Here is a 19,170-nt window from a genome sequence, read left to right as displayed (position 1 = left end):
ACAAGTGCGGTTCAAAGTCAAAGTTCCTTTTTGATGCTGAGAGGGGTAGATTAGAAGCTCTGTGTGTAATAGTTGTCAAGTTGCTTGACATCTTGAACTTGGTGTGGCTTTACTAAGTTTGCATCTCTTGATAATAGCCGTGAAGTTCTGAAATTCCAGTGACTCATATCGGAAGTAGTTGCTATTCTGATTCAACATCCTCCTGGTACGCAGAGTATAATGCAGTTATAATAATTGAAATCAGTTTGGAAACTTTCCTAATCATGTAGAAAAAAGTATGCATGTGTTCTTAAAATACTTATCTTCTTAACATGATAGTGCTTGTTAGAACAGACTTGTTTTTTAGAGACTTTTAGCATGCTTGGCACAAACTTTCAAAACTACTCTTTCAGCTGTACCCTCAAACACATGCTATGGGGAATCATAGCTGGTTTTGGCTGTGGTTATGTAACTTGGGTAAATAATTAGTTTCAGATTGAGTTAAACTATAAATTACAGTGATTGTCTTCTGAAAAGATATCATTTTTATTGTCAAACTTGTTACAGAGAATGGAAGAAGTAGTATGTGCCTTTATTATAAAATTCAAGTGTCAGCTCTTGGATTTTGTGTTCTTTCCTGCTTCACTTCTTCCTGTCCTGTGTTATTAAGGGGAAAAAAACAAACCAAAAAAAGCACTATCCTATATCATTCCAATCACTTGTAATTGTTGTGCGCTATATTTTTTGTTATTGTTTTCTAAATTGATTTAGAATTTAGTAAAATGAAATGACTGCATTTTGCATGCATTTTTGTGTGTATCATTTCACACACAAATTTTTGGCCTTCGTAGGAGCTGCAGTTAAGTGATCAGTAGGCAGGAAAAATAGTTATGGCTGGAAGCACAGCCCAAATTTTACCCTTTAGTATGTTGTTTTAAAATATTATTCTTTTTTATCATTATGCATTATTTCACAATTAACACTAAAGCACTTGGAACTGCAAAACTGCAGAGCCTCAGAGTACAGAACAGTGTGAAGAGCTACAGCAGCTCATACAGTAAGCTATAGAACAAAGAATGCACAGAAATGTGAAGGTACTTTTGAAATCAAAATATTCTCAATGTCCAGCTAATTAATTTTAGTAGGAAATTGCTGTGTGCCCTGTACATCTGAAATCAGGTATTTTTTCACATGCTTGTGGGTTTTTGTCTTCAGTTCTGTCAAGGAAGGTACTTGGGATGTTTCTTGGCTAAGTGTTAAGTGCATTTATGCTGCATCGAGAGTTAAGCGGAAGTGGAAAAAAGCTGCTTTTTAAGAACAAGTATACACAGGTGATATTGTTTTGATGTAAATAGATTGTTTTAATTGTGAAAACAAACCTTTCTACTGCAGCCATTTCTGTCTCCATGTGTGTAGTAGCCTGTTTATGATAAAAAGCTAAGCAGCAGCAGGCTGTAAGGTTTATAAAAGGCCTGTCAGTTCTGCTTGTGACCATCCTAGCCAAATAGTATAAGTGTACTGTCTCTTGTGTAGGGGCTTCCCCTCCTCCCTGGCCCCCAATTTGTTCAGTTGTGAATTTGATCTTGGCAGCAGAGGATCATCATCTGCCTACTAATACTATCAGTACAGTCACCTGTTGTTATCCATATCAGGGGTACTTGGACAAACCATGTCTGTGGGTAGGATGCTCATGGTATCTCCCCATGGCTGATTGTTACTGAAAGGAAGTGGAGTGTTACACCGGTCCACCTTTATCTCCCCTGGAAGGCAGGCTGCAGATTTAGAAAGAACCTATGGATGGTGTGGCCATTTCCCACAGAACAGGAGCCGATCTCAAGATGGCAGGCTGCCTAGCAAGCAGGTACCAAGGAGAGACTGCAGGACTGCTGGATCTTTTAGTCAGCTGGAAGGGCAGAACCATGGCCTTCATCACTCACACCTGTTGTCTGCGGGTGTGCATAGTGGATTTTACAATGTTTGCCCATTGCTCTTGCTGTATGTGATTAGGTGTACCTATAAACCTCGATCCAACAGGAGAGGATGAATGAGTTTGAACAAGCTAAGCCCAAAGTAGTGGAGACAAAGAACTGGAGACACACAGTGACCACTTCATCTTTCATTCTTTGTTTAAAAGTGTAGTGTATTAAGCCCAGGGGTTCCAAACAGCTATGCTTTTCATCGTTAAACGGTGTGAAAGGAAAGGTACCTAAGATATTTGTTTCTTGACTTTCTAAAAATAGCACTGAGCAGTGAGTCCTGCCAAAGGACTCAAGAAGTGTCGAGAAACACCAGGCAATTACAGGAACGTTTAAGTGCTGGAAACAGGAAGAATGTGCTCAGCATCATCATGAATCAAGGTAGCCTGGTGATCTGGGCATGTGTAACTTTGTTGGTTTCACAGTAGGATTCACAGCTTTCTGAGATGCTTATTTCTTCACTAAGGTAGAGGTGGACTTGCTTCATGTAGAACCAAGGGCTGTAGAGTTTGCATGGGCTGTTTCCATGTGCGGCTAAACACAGGCCTCAAGAAGTCTGTTTAGCAGGAATGCCAGTTTCTAAAAGTTCGGTGGAACAAGTTCTACCAGACTGCTGAGGACTAGCTGGCACCAAAAGAACAGCATGGTTTCAAAATACAAGCTTTTGTCAGTGATCCTGAGACGGTACTGACTTCTTTTGCTTATATTCCTAACATGACAAATTATCTCAGTAGATTTCGTCTGCAAGATGTATATGTTTCAGTATGTACATAAAGTTGTTTGACCTGTTCTGTGATTCGACATGTATTAACCTATGCAAATATTGTGAACAATCAGTTTTGTGTTGGTTTTGGCAGGAAGTCGTCACTGTCAGTCATCTGATTTGAAAATACAGATTTTGATTTGGTTTATAATTAAGAGACCCATTTGTCTTTTTTTTTTTTTTTTTTTTACTATTCAAAATAGAGCTACAGTAAGGATGGTTTTTCACTTCCGTGTACAAGTTTTATAAAAATTCAAACCTTGTTTGAATTTTCAAAAATTCTGTGATAGAACTCATCCCTGTAGAGGGAAATGCTGTACTTAGATTTTTGTTTTTCATTACATTAACAAGCCTAAGACACTAGTTAGAAGTATGACATAAACTGATGAGTTTGTAGATTAAAATTGCATATCTGAAAAGTTTTATTGCGGAAGGTGCATAAATGTTTGGTTTTTCTCTTTCTGTTCCTGCTCCTTCCCCCGCCCTGAAATAAAGAGCATAAATTGTATGCCATGAAAACTTTTTTAAAAACATAATTTTTTTTTAAATGAACTTTTTAGGAGCTTTAAAAAATTATTTTAATGTTTCTAGGTTACTGTGGTGCGTCAGCAACTTTAAAAAAATCACATTATACATATTGATGGTATATCTTTAATTAGATGTGTTTCTTTTTTTAATTGATTGTGCATGCAGTTCACTAACTAAATAGTATGTTATTTCCAGAAGCACAGTTTGCTTTTTCTGGTTTACTGAGCAGTCACTGGGTGTTTTAAGATAATTTAAATTAGTTTAATATATTTAGGAGTTCAAGCATTTATTTCTTTGAAGTCATTAACGAGGAAAGAAAAAGAAGTCTAGCAGACGTTTCAATAACTTAAGCATGCAAATCAAAAGAATGTGAGAAGCTTCTAAATTAAGCCCTAAGGACGTAATTTCAAACACCTTATAACCTGTCCTTTTTATGGTTTAGGCTTGTTGGAATGACAGTATTTGACTTATGTTTAAAAGAAATCTCTTGTGCGACAGGTGAAAAATAGTTTAAGTACTGTGAAATATGGTTTATTGTTATGCCTGTGTATAACACAAACCTGTAAGTCACAAACTTCAGCAACTTAGAAATATATGCATAAAATATTGTACCAAAACCAAGGACTGGGAGAGTACCAGAAAGAAGGCATAAATAGCAACTGCATTTTCTCAAAATTTGCTCTGAAAAGTACTTCTTATAACAAAGCTTGTAGTTCTAGGGAAAGCAAAAATTACAAGTAGAGAAAGAAGCAAAGTGAATTTTTGAGGAGAAATTGGAGACATCCTTAAAAACCAGAGGAATGCCTCACAGACTTCAAATTTACCAACTGCAAATAGGAAAACAAGCTATTCCTAGACCTCTGGAATGCAGTCTGGGCTTTTGGTCACAGTATTTTATTTTTTTTTTAAGTAGGCAAAGTGATCTGGAATAGGAGGTCCAAATTCTTCCAGACATTGTTGGTTCAGCCGTATGTCAGAAATTCTTCATGGCTGCTTTCTTGCAAGCTGAATTGAACTGTAGTTGGACTTATTTTTATAATAAGGATTTAAATCGCTTTCACATACTTTATCCCTATGTTGATTATGGGCTGAAGTCAGGGATACAGTGTTCTTTAAGTTTGTTTGCATTTCACTGCCTTCCAGGGTGACAAATGTGGATTTCAGGAGCTAGAGTTAGGAACCAAGAGGAATCTCTGCTTTGACGTTTGAAGGCAGGATAAAGACCACTGAACGTAGCATCTATGGGCTTTCAGTCCAATGGTGCAAAGCTGTATTTGACAAATAACAAAGTCCTGGGATGAAATCATGACCAGCAATGAAATAAATCAAAGTTCCGATGTTGACTTCAGTGGAATTGGGATGTTATGCTAGTGTCTGAGAAACATATCATATTAAAACTAGTTTAACCATTTTGGTAGTCTTTTGCATGTGTACAGAGTGCTGTACGATCTTAAAACCTTTCACTGTTAAATACTTTGCAGGATCTGGTAAGATTGTGACGTAGATCATTGTTTTGCACATACTGCAGTGGAGAGAATTAGAAATGTGTGCGTATTCTAACCTTTTTATGATAATTTCTTTGTCTCTGGAGTAAACTGAATTGCTCAGTATAGCAAGATCAGTAGTAAAATTGAGATTTCCAACAGTTTAGCGTTCATCATTGACCTCAGTGCATTAGATAAGCTTACCGTCTACTTAATTATTTTAGAAATAACAGCAGTGCATCATTATAATATTAATTATAATCATAGCATTCATTGGGCTCATTAGCAGTGGAATGGTAAGTTGCTATTCAGTGGAAATCTACTCTCACCTTTAGCCCTGTAATTTTTACTGAAAACCATGAGCCTTTCTCAGACAAAAATATTTCTGTCCCTATATTACCTGAGTTTGCTTTCTGCAAGATTATTTTAACACTCAGTTTTTAAGCAACCAGTCTTTTTCTAGTAGGATTAAGTTAAGCAAGTAAATGAGAAAAAACCTATTTTTAAATCTAGAGTTGAGTGCTGGTTTTAGATTTACTTGCTGTACGAAATGTTGTAGTGACCTATATATATGTCAAGAGGTAGTGTTGATGTTGATGTACTAAACTTATTTTATCTTCCTTTAAGATCTGAAGGTAAAAGGCATATATTGTACCTCTCCTGGTTCTGGGATGCTAACCCAACAGAGATACTCCTAAAGTGCTGTTCATGTTAAGCCTTAAAGCAGTCATGTAGGTAAAGTCAGTTCTATCTGGTCTCTGTTACTAAACAAGCTGATAAATAGTGTTTTGGTGGGGTTTAAATATTTTGTGGTATCTCTAATAGAAGTATAAATAAAGCATGTCGATTTTTGTTAATCTTTTGGCAAGGTTTTTTGTCAAGGTTCTTTCTGGAGAGGAATTTCCTAGGTCATGACAGTGAATAAATGCTTTATTAGTTCCGTTAGCTTTAGTCAGTTCTTTAGCTCTGCTGAGGCGACTTTTTTACTTTATGGATCTTGTACCAACACAAACAGGACTACAGGTACCTTCCATTTATCTTTTCAAGACATTACACCATGTAGGCACAAACACATAATTTTTCTAGATCATGTTTATCTGAAAATCCATGATGATATAAACAAAGTTATATTGCATTATATGTATGCAGTTTTAATGGACAAATGTTGTGTGACTGAATCTCAAGAAACAACTAAAATTCACTAACAAGTTTTGGAAATTGCTGTCTTCTGATCCTGCATGGATTTACTACCTTAATTACTTAGAAAATGTTTTATGTGTGATGTTATGTTCAAACTATTTGTAGATGTGTGTCACGAAGCTTTGGAAGCTCCTGACCCGCAAAGTTAGACTCCTGGTAAGAGTAACTGCTTGCTGTTGTTTCCCCTTTCCCTGATTCTGCCTGCAAATGGGAACATTCAATTTTTGTCATGACTTAAAACAAAAGATAACCTTTGTTACTCAATTTTGTGGTATGAAAAAACAGGTCATATGAGTTGTTTATCTAGCTCAGCTAAGCAAGTACTTGTTCATTTGAAAGTTTAGATATTAAAAGCGTTTTTGGCCTAATACAAATATTATTTCTACCTACAAAGCTTTTCATGGCTTATCTTTTCACCACCAGGGGTACAGCACAACTTGTACTTCTGTTTTTGTCTTGCATCACTTCCAGACTTCCCAGATGTGGCAGGGAGCATGCTGTTGTTGCATCACTTGAATTTAGGTGGCTTCTGTGGAGGAGAGCTTGGATAAACTTTTTTTTTTAAAATTTTTTTTTTATTCCTGACTTGCTATCTTTTGGATTGCTAAATTCTGTGGCATACTTTAGGAAGAGCAGTCCCTGGGGTGTTTCAGGAAGTGCATCCTCTAGCCAGTAGAGTCTGTTAGAGCTTCTCGCTGATGATTTAGTGTATCAAAAAGAGCTTCCATTGAGAAATACATGTACTGAAGTTGGAGTCTGGATTTAATCTTGAAATTTTCTGTGCTTGCCTGTCGTGAAGTACTATGCATTTTATACTTCTTGTCAAGTCAATTTAGAAAGCCTTCAGTAAATATAGTTAAAATGGTTGTTGTGTAATACTGTTTCCCCATTCAAACACGAGGAAATAGTTTATTCTCATATAGTGAGCACATGGCACTTTTTGTGTATAATACTTGGGCAAAGTCAGTATCATACTACATATGGTAGTAGTTACATACAAAATCAGTGTGTATTACAGAGGGATAAAGTGCTATGACTTGCATGCTTGTTGGCACTTCCCTAAGAGGAGAAAATTAAGGTTTGTTTACATTGTTTATTATGTAGGAAACTGATAACCTTAAGTACAGGGTTTTCTGATTTCTATTTTTTATTTCTCTTTGATCTCATAATTTAATTTAAGATGTGCTCATCATCCATTTACATTGGCATCCTTGGAAGCAATTATGATCCATCATATCTTGTGATATTTCTTTCCATAAACTGATTATGCAGTATGTGGAAAAAAAGTATTTCCTTTTTAGTGTAGAATTTATTGCATTTCATTTTGAATTAAGGGTTATTTTTTATTTTTCTGTCATACATTCCATAAAGAATTTTCTCTTGAACTGAACAGAGTCTGGATTTTTCCCTACCTGGGTGCTTCATGGACTCTCTGTTAGCTTTGTGGGTATCAGTGCCTTTAAAAGCCTTTCTTTGTATTTTCCTTCAGCTCCTTGCACTCAGCAGTCCTTTGACTTTTATCTTTTGATCCAGTCTTATACACTGGCAACTTTCACCAGTCTGATGCTAGAGTGTCGGAGTTGGTTGGCTGCGCTGAACATACCCATCAGTAACATGTCTGACAAGTTCTTGTTGCTTCTGATGCACATTGCCATGTTCATCAGTGCTCAATTGCACTTACAGTCCAGGTACTCCATGTCCATCTCTATTCCTGTCCAGCTACTATTGATTGTCTTGAGGTTTTGTGCCTTTTCCTACTTGTATATAAGCCTAATTTATAAACAGGTTATAAATCTATGATGTATTCCCTATTTCTGACCCCTTCTGGGAAGCTCTGCTTATACCAGCAAAGTCATACTTTTAAAACATTTCCTAGACATAACAAGCTGTAGTGACAAAACATTTTTGCTAATCCATCCACATCTACACAAAAACTTGATGGTGTAGTTACTTGCTCATTGTATTTATTTTTTTTGTAATCCTGACTTAACCTGCCAGAATCTCAAGGGCAGACCAAAGTTTTAGGTTATTTTCTGGCATATTTACTTTTATTTAGTTGTTAGAATCCTAAATGACAGACTACTTAGTTCAGACAAGGCTGTAAGTGTATTTTCTGAATCAATCAATCTTGTGTAAATATATGCTTGCCAGTCTGGAAGACCGAATTAGATTTGAGGATTTTCTGAATTATTGTTACAAAAATTTGAAGTTACTTATTTAACTGAAGTGAGGTATTACCAAACCATGTAGGTGTTAGTAGTCTTCAAAAGGACATACACTTTTTTTTTTCGTGGACATATATTAATTATAGTTCCATATCTTTGCCCATTTTAAGCTTGCAATACTGTTTTATAATATATAGTTTCTCAGTAGCCTCTTGTACGATAAGCCTTCAAAGTATTTTTTGCATTTCAAATAAATTATATCAACCAACTGTGCTCTTTGTCTGCTGTTTTGTTTAACATGCTCAAGAATTTGAGTAGATTAGTGATGCATGGTTTTGCTTTGCAGCAGCTGTGCTCATTTGCCTATATCGTATAATATCCATTGTGGGAGTTTGTTTCTATTTTTAATTGTCATTTCAGCATACTTTTCTAATACCAAAGTCTGTCTCATGAGTGCACAGATTAGAAATTATCACTAGTTAATGTGTCTTTATCAGAGTTATTTTTTTATTACACAGTGTTGGTATAATATTCAATAACATGCCACTTTTCTGTAGAAAATGTAATGTGAAATGGGGAGGGGATATTGTATGTTACTTTACTAAAGATTATGGATTGAATTTACTTAGTGCCCTGGTTAAGTAAATATGCCATTAACTAGTGAATTTCATCTTGACTCACTGTTGCAACATAGTGAATGCCTGAAGTTCAAACTTTTAATTTGTTACATTGGCAACCACTCTTAAAAACTCGACTATTAATGAGTTGGATACACTCCTTGATTTCCAAAAGACACTGACAAAGTATCTTATCTGAATGTAATATTATCAAATGTAATGTCTGGGGGGTGGAAAAAACCCACCACCAAACTGAAGAAAAATACGTAAGTTTTTTTGGTTTGGGTTTTTTCTTTTTTTGTCTCCTTGAACTTCGCTGGTAGAAGTGCTTGACAAGTTGAAGGTATTTGTATGGCTGAGAACTTCTATAAAATAATCTGGATGTTGAATTAAATCATCTGGATTTGTGAAGAGCTTCACTGGATAAGTGTTGGTGAACATAAGATAATGAATAATTTGTAGCTTCCGGTTGGTCATTCGGCATTTGGTGCACAGTGAAAAGGAAAGTTTGCGAGTTGCTGTTTCCGTGAGACTACAGGCTTTTGTCTCATATCAGATTTTCCTTCATGCCGACTGTTTCCTTAATTGTCGGCTTACTTTGAAGATAGTTAGGACTTAATACTCTAAGAAGATTATTTTTTTTTATTTTTTAGATTTGCATCCGTTTTATCTTAATGACACTTTGGGAGCAGGGTGGAACAAACTTTCTGTGTTTTTCTAATGAAAATATCTGGTAGGCAAACTTTCCTTTTTCTCATTGGTTGAATTACCGTTTATATAATTTAAGCCCTTTTCAGAAGGGGTATTCTTCAAATTTAATCTTTAAATGCTACTACATGTGAAATGCTTGTCTGCTGTTGCATAACTTGCAAGAACTTGTAGCTTCCATCAGGTTGTGTGACTGAGCATCTGTATTTTTGTTCTATATCTGAATATTTAACCAACAGATACAAGACGTTTTCCTGCTTTTTGACATCTAGGAAATGAATCATTGCTCCTGATTCTGGAAAACTCGGTGTACCTCTTCTGTTTAGAAACCTGGAAGGATACTCATAATCTACGCATTTTGGTTTATTGTGTTGTATGTAGGAGATGGAACAAATCAATGGAGTCATAGTTGTGCTTAGTTTCAAAACTTGATTGTTTCAGAGAGCTTTACTTCAGCTATTAGACCAGCTTATGCCAGCAAAAGGATTCTAATGAAAGAGCAATTCAGTTGAGTCTGCAAATGTGGGGCCAGCTTTATTAGCGAACGCATAAGAGCAGACAATCCCTGAAAGTGTCTTCAACAAGAGTTTTACCACATAAATTATATTTAAGTTGAGCAAAACTGTTAGCTGTAGATAAAAGTTGGTATTTTACATTTCTGTGGGAAACTTTATCAAAACCAATTTTGATTCTCTGCTTAGCCTTTTATTTTTTCTTGGTGTAGATTAAATATCTTTATTAAGATTTGTATTATTACTTCCTTTACAAATCAAATCACCCTGATTATGATCAAAGAAGGTCTTATCTATAGTGTAAATAACACTCTAACCTTTTCAAGGGATAAAAAAGGTAAAAACTAATAACTTGAAGGTATTGTTTGAAGACAAATTAGTTGTGTCCAAGCCATTGTCTTTGCAGATTTTTGCCTGGGGAAAAATGTATCACAAATATATAAGGTCAAGGCAGGTTGGTTTAAAATTAAAATACTAATTCAACTTTGGTTATTCTAGGACAGGCAGGTCTCAGTACTTGTTTTTCAGTATTTGTAGTGTATTTCAGGGCCAAGATTCTTAATTATGCAGGAAAAATATATTTGTACATAAAATCAATTTTGTGCAGAATTTTTGCAATGGTGAAAAGAAAGCAAGCATGAACACTTCCTTTCTTTCATCTCTTGTGACTGGTAGGACATTGTGAAATAGGGAATTCTTGATTAATATTTGGTATGGTAATGTGAAGGGCTTTGAAGAAATTCCATCTGTTCATCATCAGCTGGAAAGTTAAACTTTTTCACGTATCAAAAAAAAAAATGAGAAGCAATGTAAGGAGGAAACAGCTGGCAAAGGTCAGGCTGAACTAGCAACTGAATTTTAGTAATTTATGGGGGGGGGATTTAATTCTATTTTCATGCCTTTTGAACTGTCTTGTATATTTTCTTTGTTATCTCATGGTTTTAGAAAATGTTGGATTTTCTTCTGCTTTTGACTGTTCATTACATGGGAGCATCAGACTTACGGTAAATAAAATGAAGAAAGCAGCCTGAGTCAGGCTTGTCTTATTTAGTCTAGACGGTACTTTTTATGCCAAATGTTGCTCATTTCTGCTTACCAGAGTTACTCTGATAGATTGCATTCCTGGTTTGCTTTTATCAAGCAAGAGAGCTTTCTTTTGCTTGTTAGTTAGCTGGAAATGTTTGTTCTCCCTCTGTTTTAACTTCATTAGTACTTATCATATTGTTTGTTTGTTGAAAATGCAATTAGACATTTGTTTGTCTGCCTTGTGTACACTTCAGCAATGGAAAATTTTTGTGAAGTTTAAGTTAATGTGCATTTTGACCATCTAATTACAAACTACCAGATAAATTAGTGACATAAGCCTGTGTAATACAAAAATCTTGTGTAGTCTTGGCCGTTCCATGCAAAATTTGAACACTGAAACTAGTGATGGAATCTTTTTAACTAGCATTACAGAGAGCTTTAGTAGTACTTGAATATTTTGCATTGCAACAATGCCCAAGGAATCCCACGGTGTTGTATGGTGTTCAAATGTGCAGTAAGCAGTGCGCTAAAGTTGGGAACCAATTAAGTAACTTCAGTTATGGTGATGGTGGTTATTGATAGATAAAAACTACTTATCTCTTAATGTAAAGTATAGTGGTCATGAGCTGATGAGTATGCCTTTCATCTCTTTGTTTTAAATTATAAAAACCTGGCTTAGAGTGTCTGTGACCTACTTCGTGTATCCTCTGTGGGCTGTTGTGTAGCAATGGCACCAGCTATTCCTAGTGGCCTTGAACCTTGAGTAGTGTTGTGAAGAAATCAGTCTGTCCTGCTGCTTATTTGTTAATTTGGATATTGCAACACCAGGAATAGATGAAAATGCTCCATGCAGTAACTGCAGTGTACTCTGAACAGAGATTTAATTAACTGAACCATTTGTCTTGGGACGGTTGAATGAATCTGAATGTAATAGCAGGCTTGGCTTTTGCTTTGTGCCAGGAGCCCCTGGCAGAGATGGCGTGATACAGCACCTGGGCAACCTTGCAAAGACAGGACCAGTATTAGGGGCTCAGGCAGAGCTCCCGAAATTGGCAGTGGCCATCCTACAGGAAAGGGAAGAAGCGGCAGTAGTCCTAGGAGGGTTGTTTGGCAAGCTGGCACCAGCAGTCACAGCAACAACCACTGCTTTTTAGAGGACTGGGAATATGTTGTAGTAGAGCTGTTAATGTAATTTCCAAAGGCTCAATAGGCACTGGGGTGATGCTTGTTACCATACTACACCTGAAATGTTTTATTGTGGCATCTTACACTTGTATTAATTGTTTTCAGTGCTGACATATTATTTGCCTTCTCTCTGAGGCTCAAGCTCTTGTCTGTCTTCTGAGGTCAATTGGAAGGGATGATTCTGAAGATTTCTTTCACAGGGGTCAATACAAGGAAAAAAAATACCCTTTACTGTGTTGCTGAGCCTGCCAGAAATCATATCTTCTTACTCAGAAGTCTTATACCAGTGAAGGACCCCCTATGTGATGGTGTATGGAGAAAAAACCCAGGTCCTTTACTAGTGTCTATACCCAAGCTGTTTATAAGTGATGTGACTGGTCCTATATCGTTTCCATGATGTATTTAGAGGAGTATCCTTGATTCGAGCGGAAAATGCAGCATCTCAGTTAACGATGCAATATCCTTTTGATTATGAACTAACATATTTAAGAACCAGGTCATGTTGAGAAGAATTTGAATATCAAAAGAACAGCAGAACAGAAGGATCTCAGAAATGCTTTGATGTTTGACCATATCAGCTCCTACTGGAACTGCAATTCTTGTGAGCAAAACCAGTCAAGCTGGTTGGATGGCTGGCAATAACCTGCTACCAGTTGGCTCACATCCACGTTAGCAGTGGATGTCCCATACTGGGCAACTTTTAAACATCTGGAGTACTTTTCTGCATACCTGTACTAAAGATCTGTGACAGTTATACACCAAGAGCATAAAAAATGATGCAAAAATGTGCAAGAAAAAGGGTCTAGACAACTCTTAAATTTGATTTCATGCAACTGTTGTATCCATACACCTTGATACAATAATAGGTTATTTACTCCATATTGAAACAAAGATTAACAACTCTCACATCAGGTGAAGGTGTTTCCTTTTAAAGAACTGGACTTTCTAGAGTAAAGATTACAACTTTCCTGTGTATTACTGAGTAAACCACTCTCTTGCAAAACAAAACTTACTCTTATGCTGCCCTAACAATCAGTTAACATTAATATTTAATGCAAGCTAATTTAAGGGAGATAATTGGAATGCTTGAGAAGGAAGGAAGAGGAAGCTTTTATAAATTCTCGTGGTAAAACTTTCAGCTTCCAATGTGTGGCATTCCTGTATTTGATATGGTGTTCATTTTTTAAATGATTTTTTAAAAAAATTTATTTTAAGTTTTATGATGGAGTCTATTGCAAGTTGACAGGGTAGGGCTACAGTGTTGTTGGATATGTGGTAATATAAAAGGTAACACTTTTACATGTTATAGCCTTAACTGGAAACAGACAGGCATTTAAATAGCAGCATCTGTCTGCGTCCAGTCAAAGAAGATAACACTGTTAAATATATACAACTTCTCATAGATTGCCGTAGTATCAAATTTTGTAGTATTTTGACCTCTGTTGTCATGATCTGCTTGCACATAACATGGGAAGAATTTAGTACAGAACCTTTTATGTCCATGTGCAGAAATGGATGTTCTTATACACAGGCGTAAAACAAGATCAGTAGAAAAAATAGGTTGTGCAGGAAGGCTTGTAGTGACTCTTCAAAGAACTGCAGTTCATATGTAAGCAGTACTGAAGACAGTGACTTCAGCTTTATCACAGACTGAGGTCTTCCTGTTGTTAATTTGCCAGACTGTGTCAAATTCTGAGCCTGACCTCCAACATCCCTGAAGCCTCTCTTTTGATCTGCTGGTAGAAAACCTAGAGACAACACAGAAAGTACAGTATTTTCAGTCTGAGGAAGGGACTTCTAGTTGAATATAATGAGACTGTGTGAGCACTGTATTAGAAAAAATTGACTTGGAGGTAGTCTGAGTTACGTTTCTGTTGTATGTAAGAGTCATAGAATGTTTTTGCTAATGAATGCACTTTTTCTCTAACTGATCCATGTTAACAAGAGCATCTGTGGAGGACAAAACCCCATTGTTTGTTCTAACCACAAATCCGTTGGCTACAGCAGTTACTAAGCATCCTTGAATAACATGACTAAGGAATCAGGCATTGATTTAGAGATAGGAGCTGGCTCAGGCTCCACATGTCAGAAAACACAATAATTGTCTGACTTCTCAGCTGAAACTCTTCAGTCCCACCACTGTGCGGAAACACTGCTTGGCTGTCTTCTGTCATACAGAGCCCATGCCTTATTCTCAGAGGACAGTTATTTACCCTGCAGAACTGTGGCTCTTCGAGGGATGGTTGTTACAAATGCCATGACTTCCTCATTCTTTCACTTTTGCAGACCAAAGATATTACAGACTCTTAGATGAAAGGAAAGTGAGGGAGGCTTACAGCATCCCACTCTTTAGGCCTTTCTTTGAGCAAAGGACAATATAGCCCTAGTAACCACTGTTATTAGGTTAGTAATTGATGCTTCTCTCTGAGGAACATATATCTCTGCAGTGTGATCTAGACTAGCTTACAGCTTCTTGAGAACTTGCTATTTGCAGGTTTGTTACTTGAAGATGTGCTATTACTGGCTAGGCAGTGGAACTCTGCAGCCCAGGGCCTCAAAGCAGCTCACAGTTTCATTGCATGTGGCTATTAGCTGTGTGATTATTTGCTCCCCTGCTTGTATATTGCTAATTAACCCTGTGGAAGAGTGGAGGCTGACTTGTCAGTAAAGAAATGGTTCCTGGTGCTGGTGGTGGCTTAAAAAACATGGGTTTTGAGAAGGGGAGACAGGAGTTTCTATTGAAAGTTGGCAAGGTCTTGTGCAGCGAGGAGCTGAGGTCTTAGGGGGGAATCTAACAATACAAGTAAGGAATGTGATTATCAGAGAATCAGTGAGACAGTCATCTTTAACAGGAAGAAGAAATAGTTTTGGTGTGAAAGGATACTGTCTTGTTGTGGGACGTTTGTCAGAGATGCTCAATAGTGTGGGCAAAGAGAAAGTGGATGGGGAGAGTAAAGTGGAGCAGGGAAACAGACCTTCTGAAGAGATGCGAGATAGGCCGAAAAAGAGCAAGAGGAGCAGTGCTCTGCTTTATGGCTAGAGGTGTATAGTGGAGAAAGGAATAGAGGGGGAAAGTCAGCTGGGCTTAGGTTTTACTTAACACACCTGGTATGAAACGACAGTTGTAAGAAATGGAGAGAGGTTTTAATGCACCACTGCTTCTCTGTCCAGTCTGGAAAGATCTGTATGCTAATAAAGTTGAGCTTCAACTCCTGATTTTGAGGAGGACTTTTTCCGATTTCTTCCTGTTTTCTGAGCTGTCCATTAAAGGAAAAGGAAGTGATATAATACCTGTTAGGTGTGTGTTTGAGCTGACAAGACAATGAGAATGCTAAATGCATGGAAAATCAGGTGCTTAACTGGAAGCTAGCAAGTTTCCCAAACTGTATTTTGAGAACTTGGGGTGTGGATGAATTAGTCTTAAATTTTTTACCAGTAGTTTCTATATTAACTCTTACGTAATTCTGTCTCTTCTATTTTTTTTCCTAAAACAGGATGTTGCCCCTTTCATCTCAGACACTGATGATGAATCTTCATCATGGGCAAACACAGGAATATGTGATCAAACCCAAATATTATCCAGTAAAAAAAGTGATTTCAGGAGAACAGTCCACCGAGGGCTCATTACCACTGAGACTGGGCCAGGATCGACTTGCATCACATTTTCACTGTAAGTACAACTGTAAAAAATACACTGCCTTCTTTCCTCTCCAAAATCCTTCTACCACCTTCTCCCCCCTTTTTAAAGATCTTGAATATTTCTTTTGTTCACCTGAATTGTAGTAACACTTCAAGACCAAAAAAGGTTAAAATAATTAAACATGAGATAATTCTTAGATTAGCAAATGGTCCAACATTCTGCATCCTGTTGAGACGCAAAACAGATTTCCTGGATGAAGAAAAAAAATGAACCTAATTCACTGCTGGAATCTCATGCTATTTCTATATGATAGTTTTTCCTTCAGATAAAAGGTGCTTTGTGAGCGCTTGCTAGAGTAGGCATAACTAAGAGTGTAGTCAGTGTAAGATGACAGTCCTCTTTACTTCACTGTGATGGATACCCTCCTTGTAAAGCTAGAGTCCAGGATTGTGGTCTCATTGGTGACTGTTTTTCTCTGTATTTAATTTATTGCGTGTTTATGAACTTCTGCACAGTATGGAGGCTGCATGAGAGTTTCTGCTTCATACTTATAAAAAAAGGATTGTGTAGGTGCCCAGCTTGTGGCCTTGGCTCCTGCTCCATTGTGTGGGGAGTTTGAGGACAAGTTTTGGCTTAAAAGACGAAGAGCTTGATGAATTATGGGTTAGGTATTACAGAGCGTCTGCTGGCTTGATTTGGGGAAAATTTCCTGCAGTTGAATAATGGACTGATTAACATGGAGGCCTAAGGTACTTGCAGTCTCCTGACAGACTTCCTCTGCTGTAGCACAGAGACATATGTTCTACTGAGGGGGCTTAGGGAAGAATCTCTCCTTCTGAAGCTGTAAATATGGTTTCTTTGCATGAGTATGCTTGCACGTCTGCATTGCACCTCTTTATGATCTGTCCATTTATACTTAAATGCAAGCCCTCCTTCCTCTTCTGCAAGTATAGCTTCATAGGTGCTTAATTATAATCTCGGACCTAATGGAAAGAACAGGGAGCAGCCAGAGATCTTTCAATTAACACTTTCAGAGTGGTGAAGTATACTGCTTGCAGAGCACTGCATCCTCTTCTTAGAAGCTTCAAAAAGATTTTTAATCACATTGTCAACATCAACCAATAGTCCCTTTTGCAGATAAGATCACAGAATGTTAGGGATACCATTGCTTTTCTTCCAGATGGCTGTTTTTTTCATCCAAAGAAGAGATTAGTGGCCACCGGGACTGGCTTGTGTCCCCTCTCCTCTGGCAAAGAGTGTACAAATCCTAGGTTGTATAGTTCTCCCAGTGCTTGGAGTGACTGTTGCTGGTTGGATTCTGGCCAAAAAAAATCTTCACTTTTACCGTCTTCTTTCAGGCTGAGTCAGTCTGCCTTAGATACACTCAGTGTTGCTTCTAAATACCAAGCTGCAACTAAACAAATGGGGTTGTGTGAGGTATTTTTTTTCTTCTGTCGTAGCATAAGGAGATAACTCCATGCAGCTTTAAGACAAAGGAGCCAGTGCTTCTAACTCTTTTTAGGTTGTTGGAGCTCCTCTTACTTACAGTACTCTGAGGGACATGACTAGGGGAAGGAAAACCAGGAGCTGAAGATGTAGAGTATTTGTTATCAAATTCTAAGAAGCCCCTCAGTGAACAATGTGTTAGTAAAACATTTTACCTTTATTGGAAATCCCATGACTCCTAAATGCTCAAAGGACAGACAGTTAAAACAGTTTTTGTGGCTTGATAAGATCAACCATGACTTAAGTGTTGCCTCAGAGGTAAAATGCAGGACTAAGTCTGAGGCTGTTTGTATGGTGTTGAAATTTTGGCTACTGAGCTTTTGAGCAGCCTAGAAAAGGTCACTTTACCTGTTTTGCCTCCACTTCTGCATTTGTGAGGTGTGGGTCAGTGGCTACAACTTTTGATGAAGCAGTTTAGATATCTGCTAGTACAGAGTGCAGTTTGAGCTGTGTGTTTATTAGAGTTTAAGATTGTATATGCTGGACCCAAACAAGAGAGCTAGAACGTGACCAGCTATATCTGTTTAGGGTGGCTTCATGTTTCTTGAGGTGCTAGAATGGAATCCAAGGATAAAAGACTACTTTTTTCCATAAAAACTGGCTTTAACTTCAACTGTCAGTATTTTAATGTTTGGGATGTTTGAGTTACTTACAGTGAAGTAAGATTAGGATGTGAAATTCCAAGTCAGGTGTTCTGTGATAACCAATATGCAGTTTCCAGCCCTGTCTTGAACTGAGTGATGAGCTCCTGCAAATTATATAATGCTTGTGGCAGTGTTAATATTGATTGTCTAGTTAATATGAGAATATTTAGGAGTGGCTGATAATCTCAAGGTCTTTTGTCAGTGCTGTTAAATGTATAGTCTTTCTTCATGGCAGAGCCTCCTGTTTCATTGAGCAAAGGAATAAGTAGTGGCAATGTGGAGATACTTGAAAAGGAAAAGGGGGTAAGTGTAGTAATTTTGTTAAAATGCTAAGGCTAGAAAGTTAGTCCTGAATACTTCAAGATCTTTTTTTTTTTTTTTTTCCCCCCTTATTGTTAGATAATATTTTTTTTTTTCAGAGAAGAGAAGAAACAGTAGCCACATAATACTTGGTATTGTTCAGGATTTCGTAGTTATCAATTAACATGGGATGCAAAGCAAGTCATTGTTACAGTTATTTTTTTCTGAGCGTTTCTATACCTTTTATCTTAACCTATTAACATTGTGACAAAGATTGGCATCTATGAAAGATGTGCTCTGTAGAATATATCTATTTTTCCAGATATAACTGCAATTGGTGTTGATTTTTTTGACTTCTACGGATAATTTCAATCCTAGGACATGGAATAGATAGACTTGGAACAAATATCAGTCCTGACATATCTTGAGAGACAGGCCTATCTTCAGACAAGTATGATTCTGTGGGCAACATTTAAATCTTTGTGTAAAGATGAAGCTAAAGCAATCATGTGAAAGTCATGTAAGTGTTCTAACTATTGATGCACTATATTGCCTCATGTTTATAACATAATTTTACATACGTTTGCATACATGAAATAAGATTAATGTGGAAGAAAATGCCCCACCACTTAGAATTGTGATGTGCAGAATACTCTGTTACAAGTTTGGTGTAACAATAACTTTCCTACTATTGAAAGCATAACACACTGATAACTCAGAGAAGTTCATTTTTAAGCTCATATGTAATTTACACGTGCTGGTTTCACTGATGACTTCATAGGTTGACTAAAGCAAAACCAGGTGTCGCTTTGAAATTGCAATTTAAACTATTTTTGTGAAATTGCACCATTCTGATTTCACTATGTGACACTTACATCATAATAATAGTATTTCCCCATCGGTAAGTATGGGTAAACAGCTGTAAAATACATAAATG

The 19,170-nt window shown here is 37.1% G+C and overlaps 1 protein-coding gene across 5 annotated transcripts in view; it reads left to right on the top strand.

Annotated features, from left to right (window-relative positions):
* The window catches only part of LTBP1 (latent transforming growth factor beta binding protein 1), a 196,513-nt gene that overhangs the window by 37,218 nt on the left and 140,125 nt on the right, over positions 1–19,170 (top strand). For all 5 annotated transcript variants that reach the window (XM_071806163.1, XM_065835819.2, XM_065835820.2 and 2 more), the window contains exon 4: positions 15,638–15,813. In XM_071806163.1, coding sequence (XP_071662264.1) covers positions 15,638–15,813 — 176 coding nt within the window. The remainder of the gene's footprint in view (positions 1–15,637; positions 15,814–19,170) is intronic.

The sequence above is a fragment of the Patagioenas fasciata genome, chromosome 3 (assembly GCF_037038585.1).
Source record: "Patagioenas fasciata isolate bPatFas1 chromosome 3, bPatFas1.hap1, whole genome shotgun sequence".
Classification (NCBI taxonomy): Eukaryota; Metazoa; Chordata; class Aves; order Columbiformes; family Columbidae; genus Patagioenas; species Patagioenas fasciata.
The sequence above is the reverse complement of the archived record's forward strand: the minus strand, read 5'-3'. Positions and strand labels throughout refer to the sequence as shown.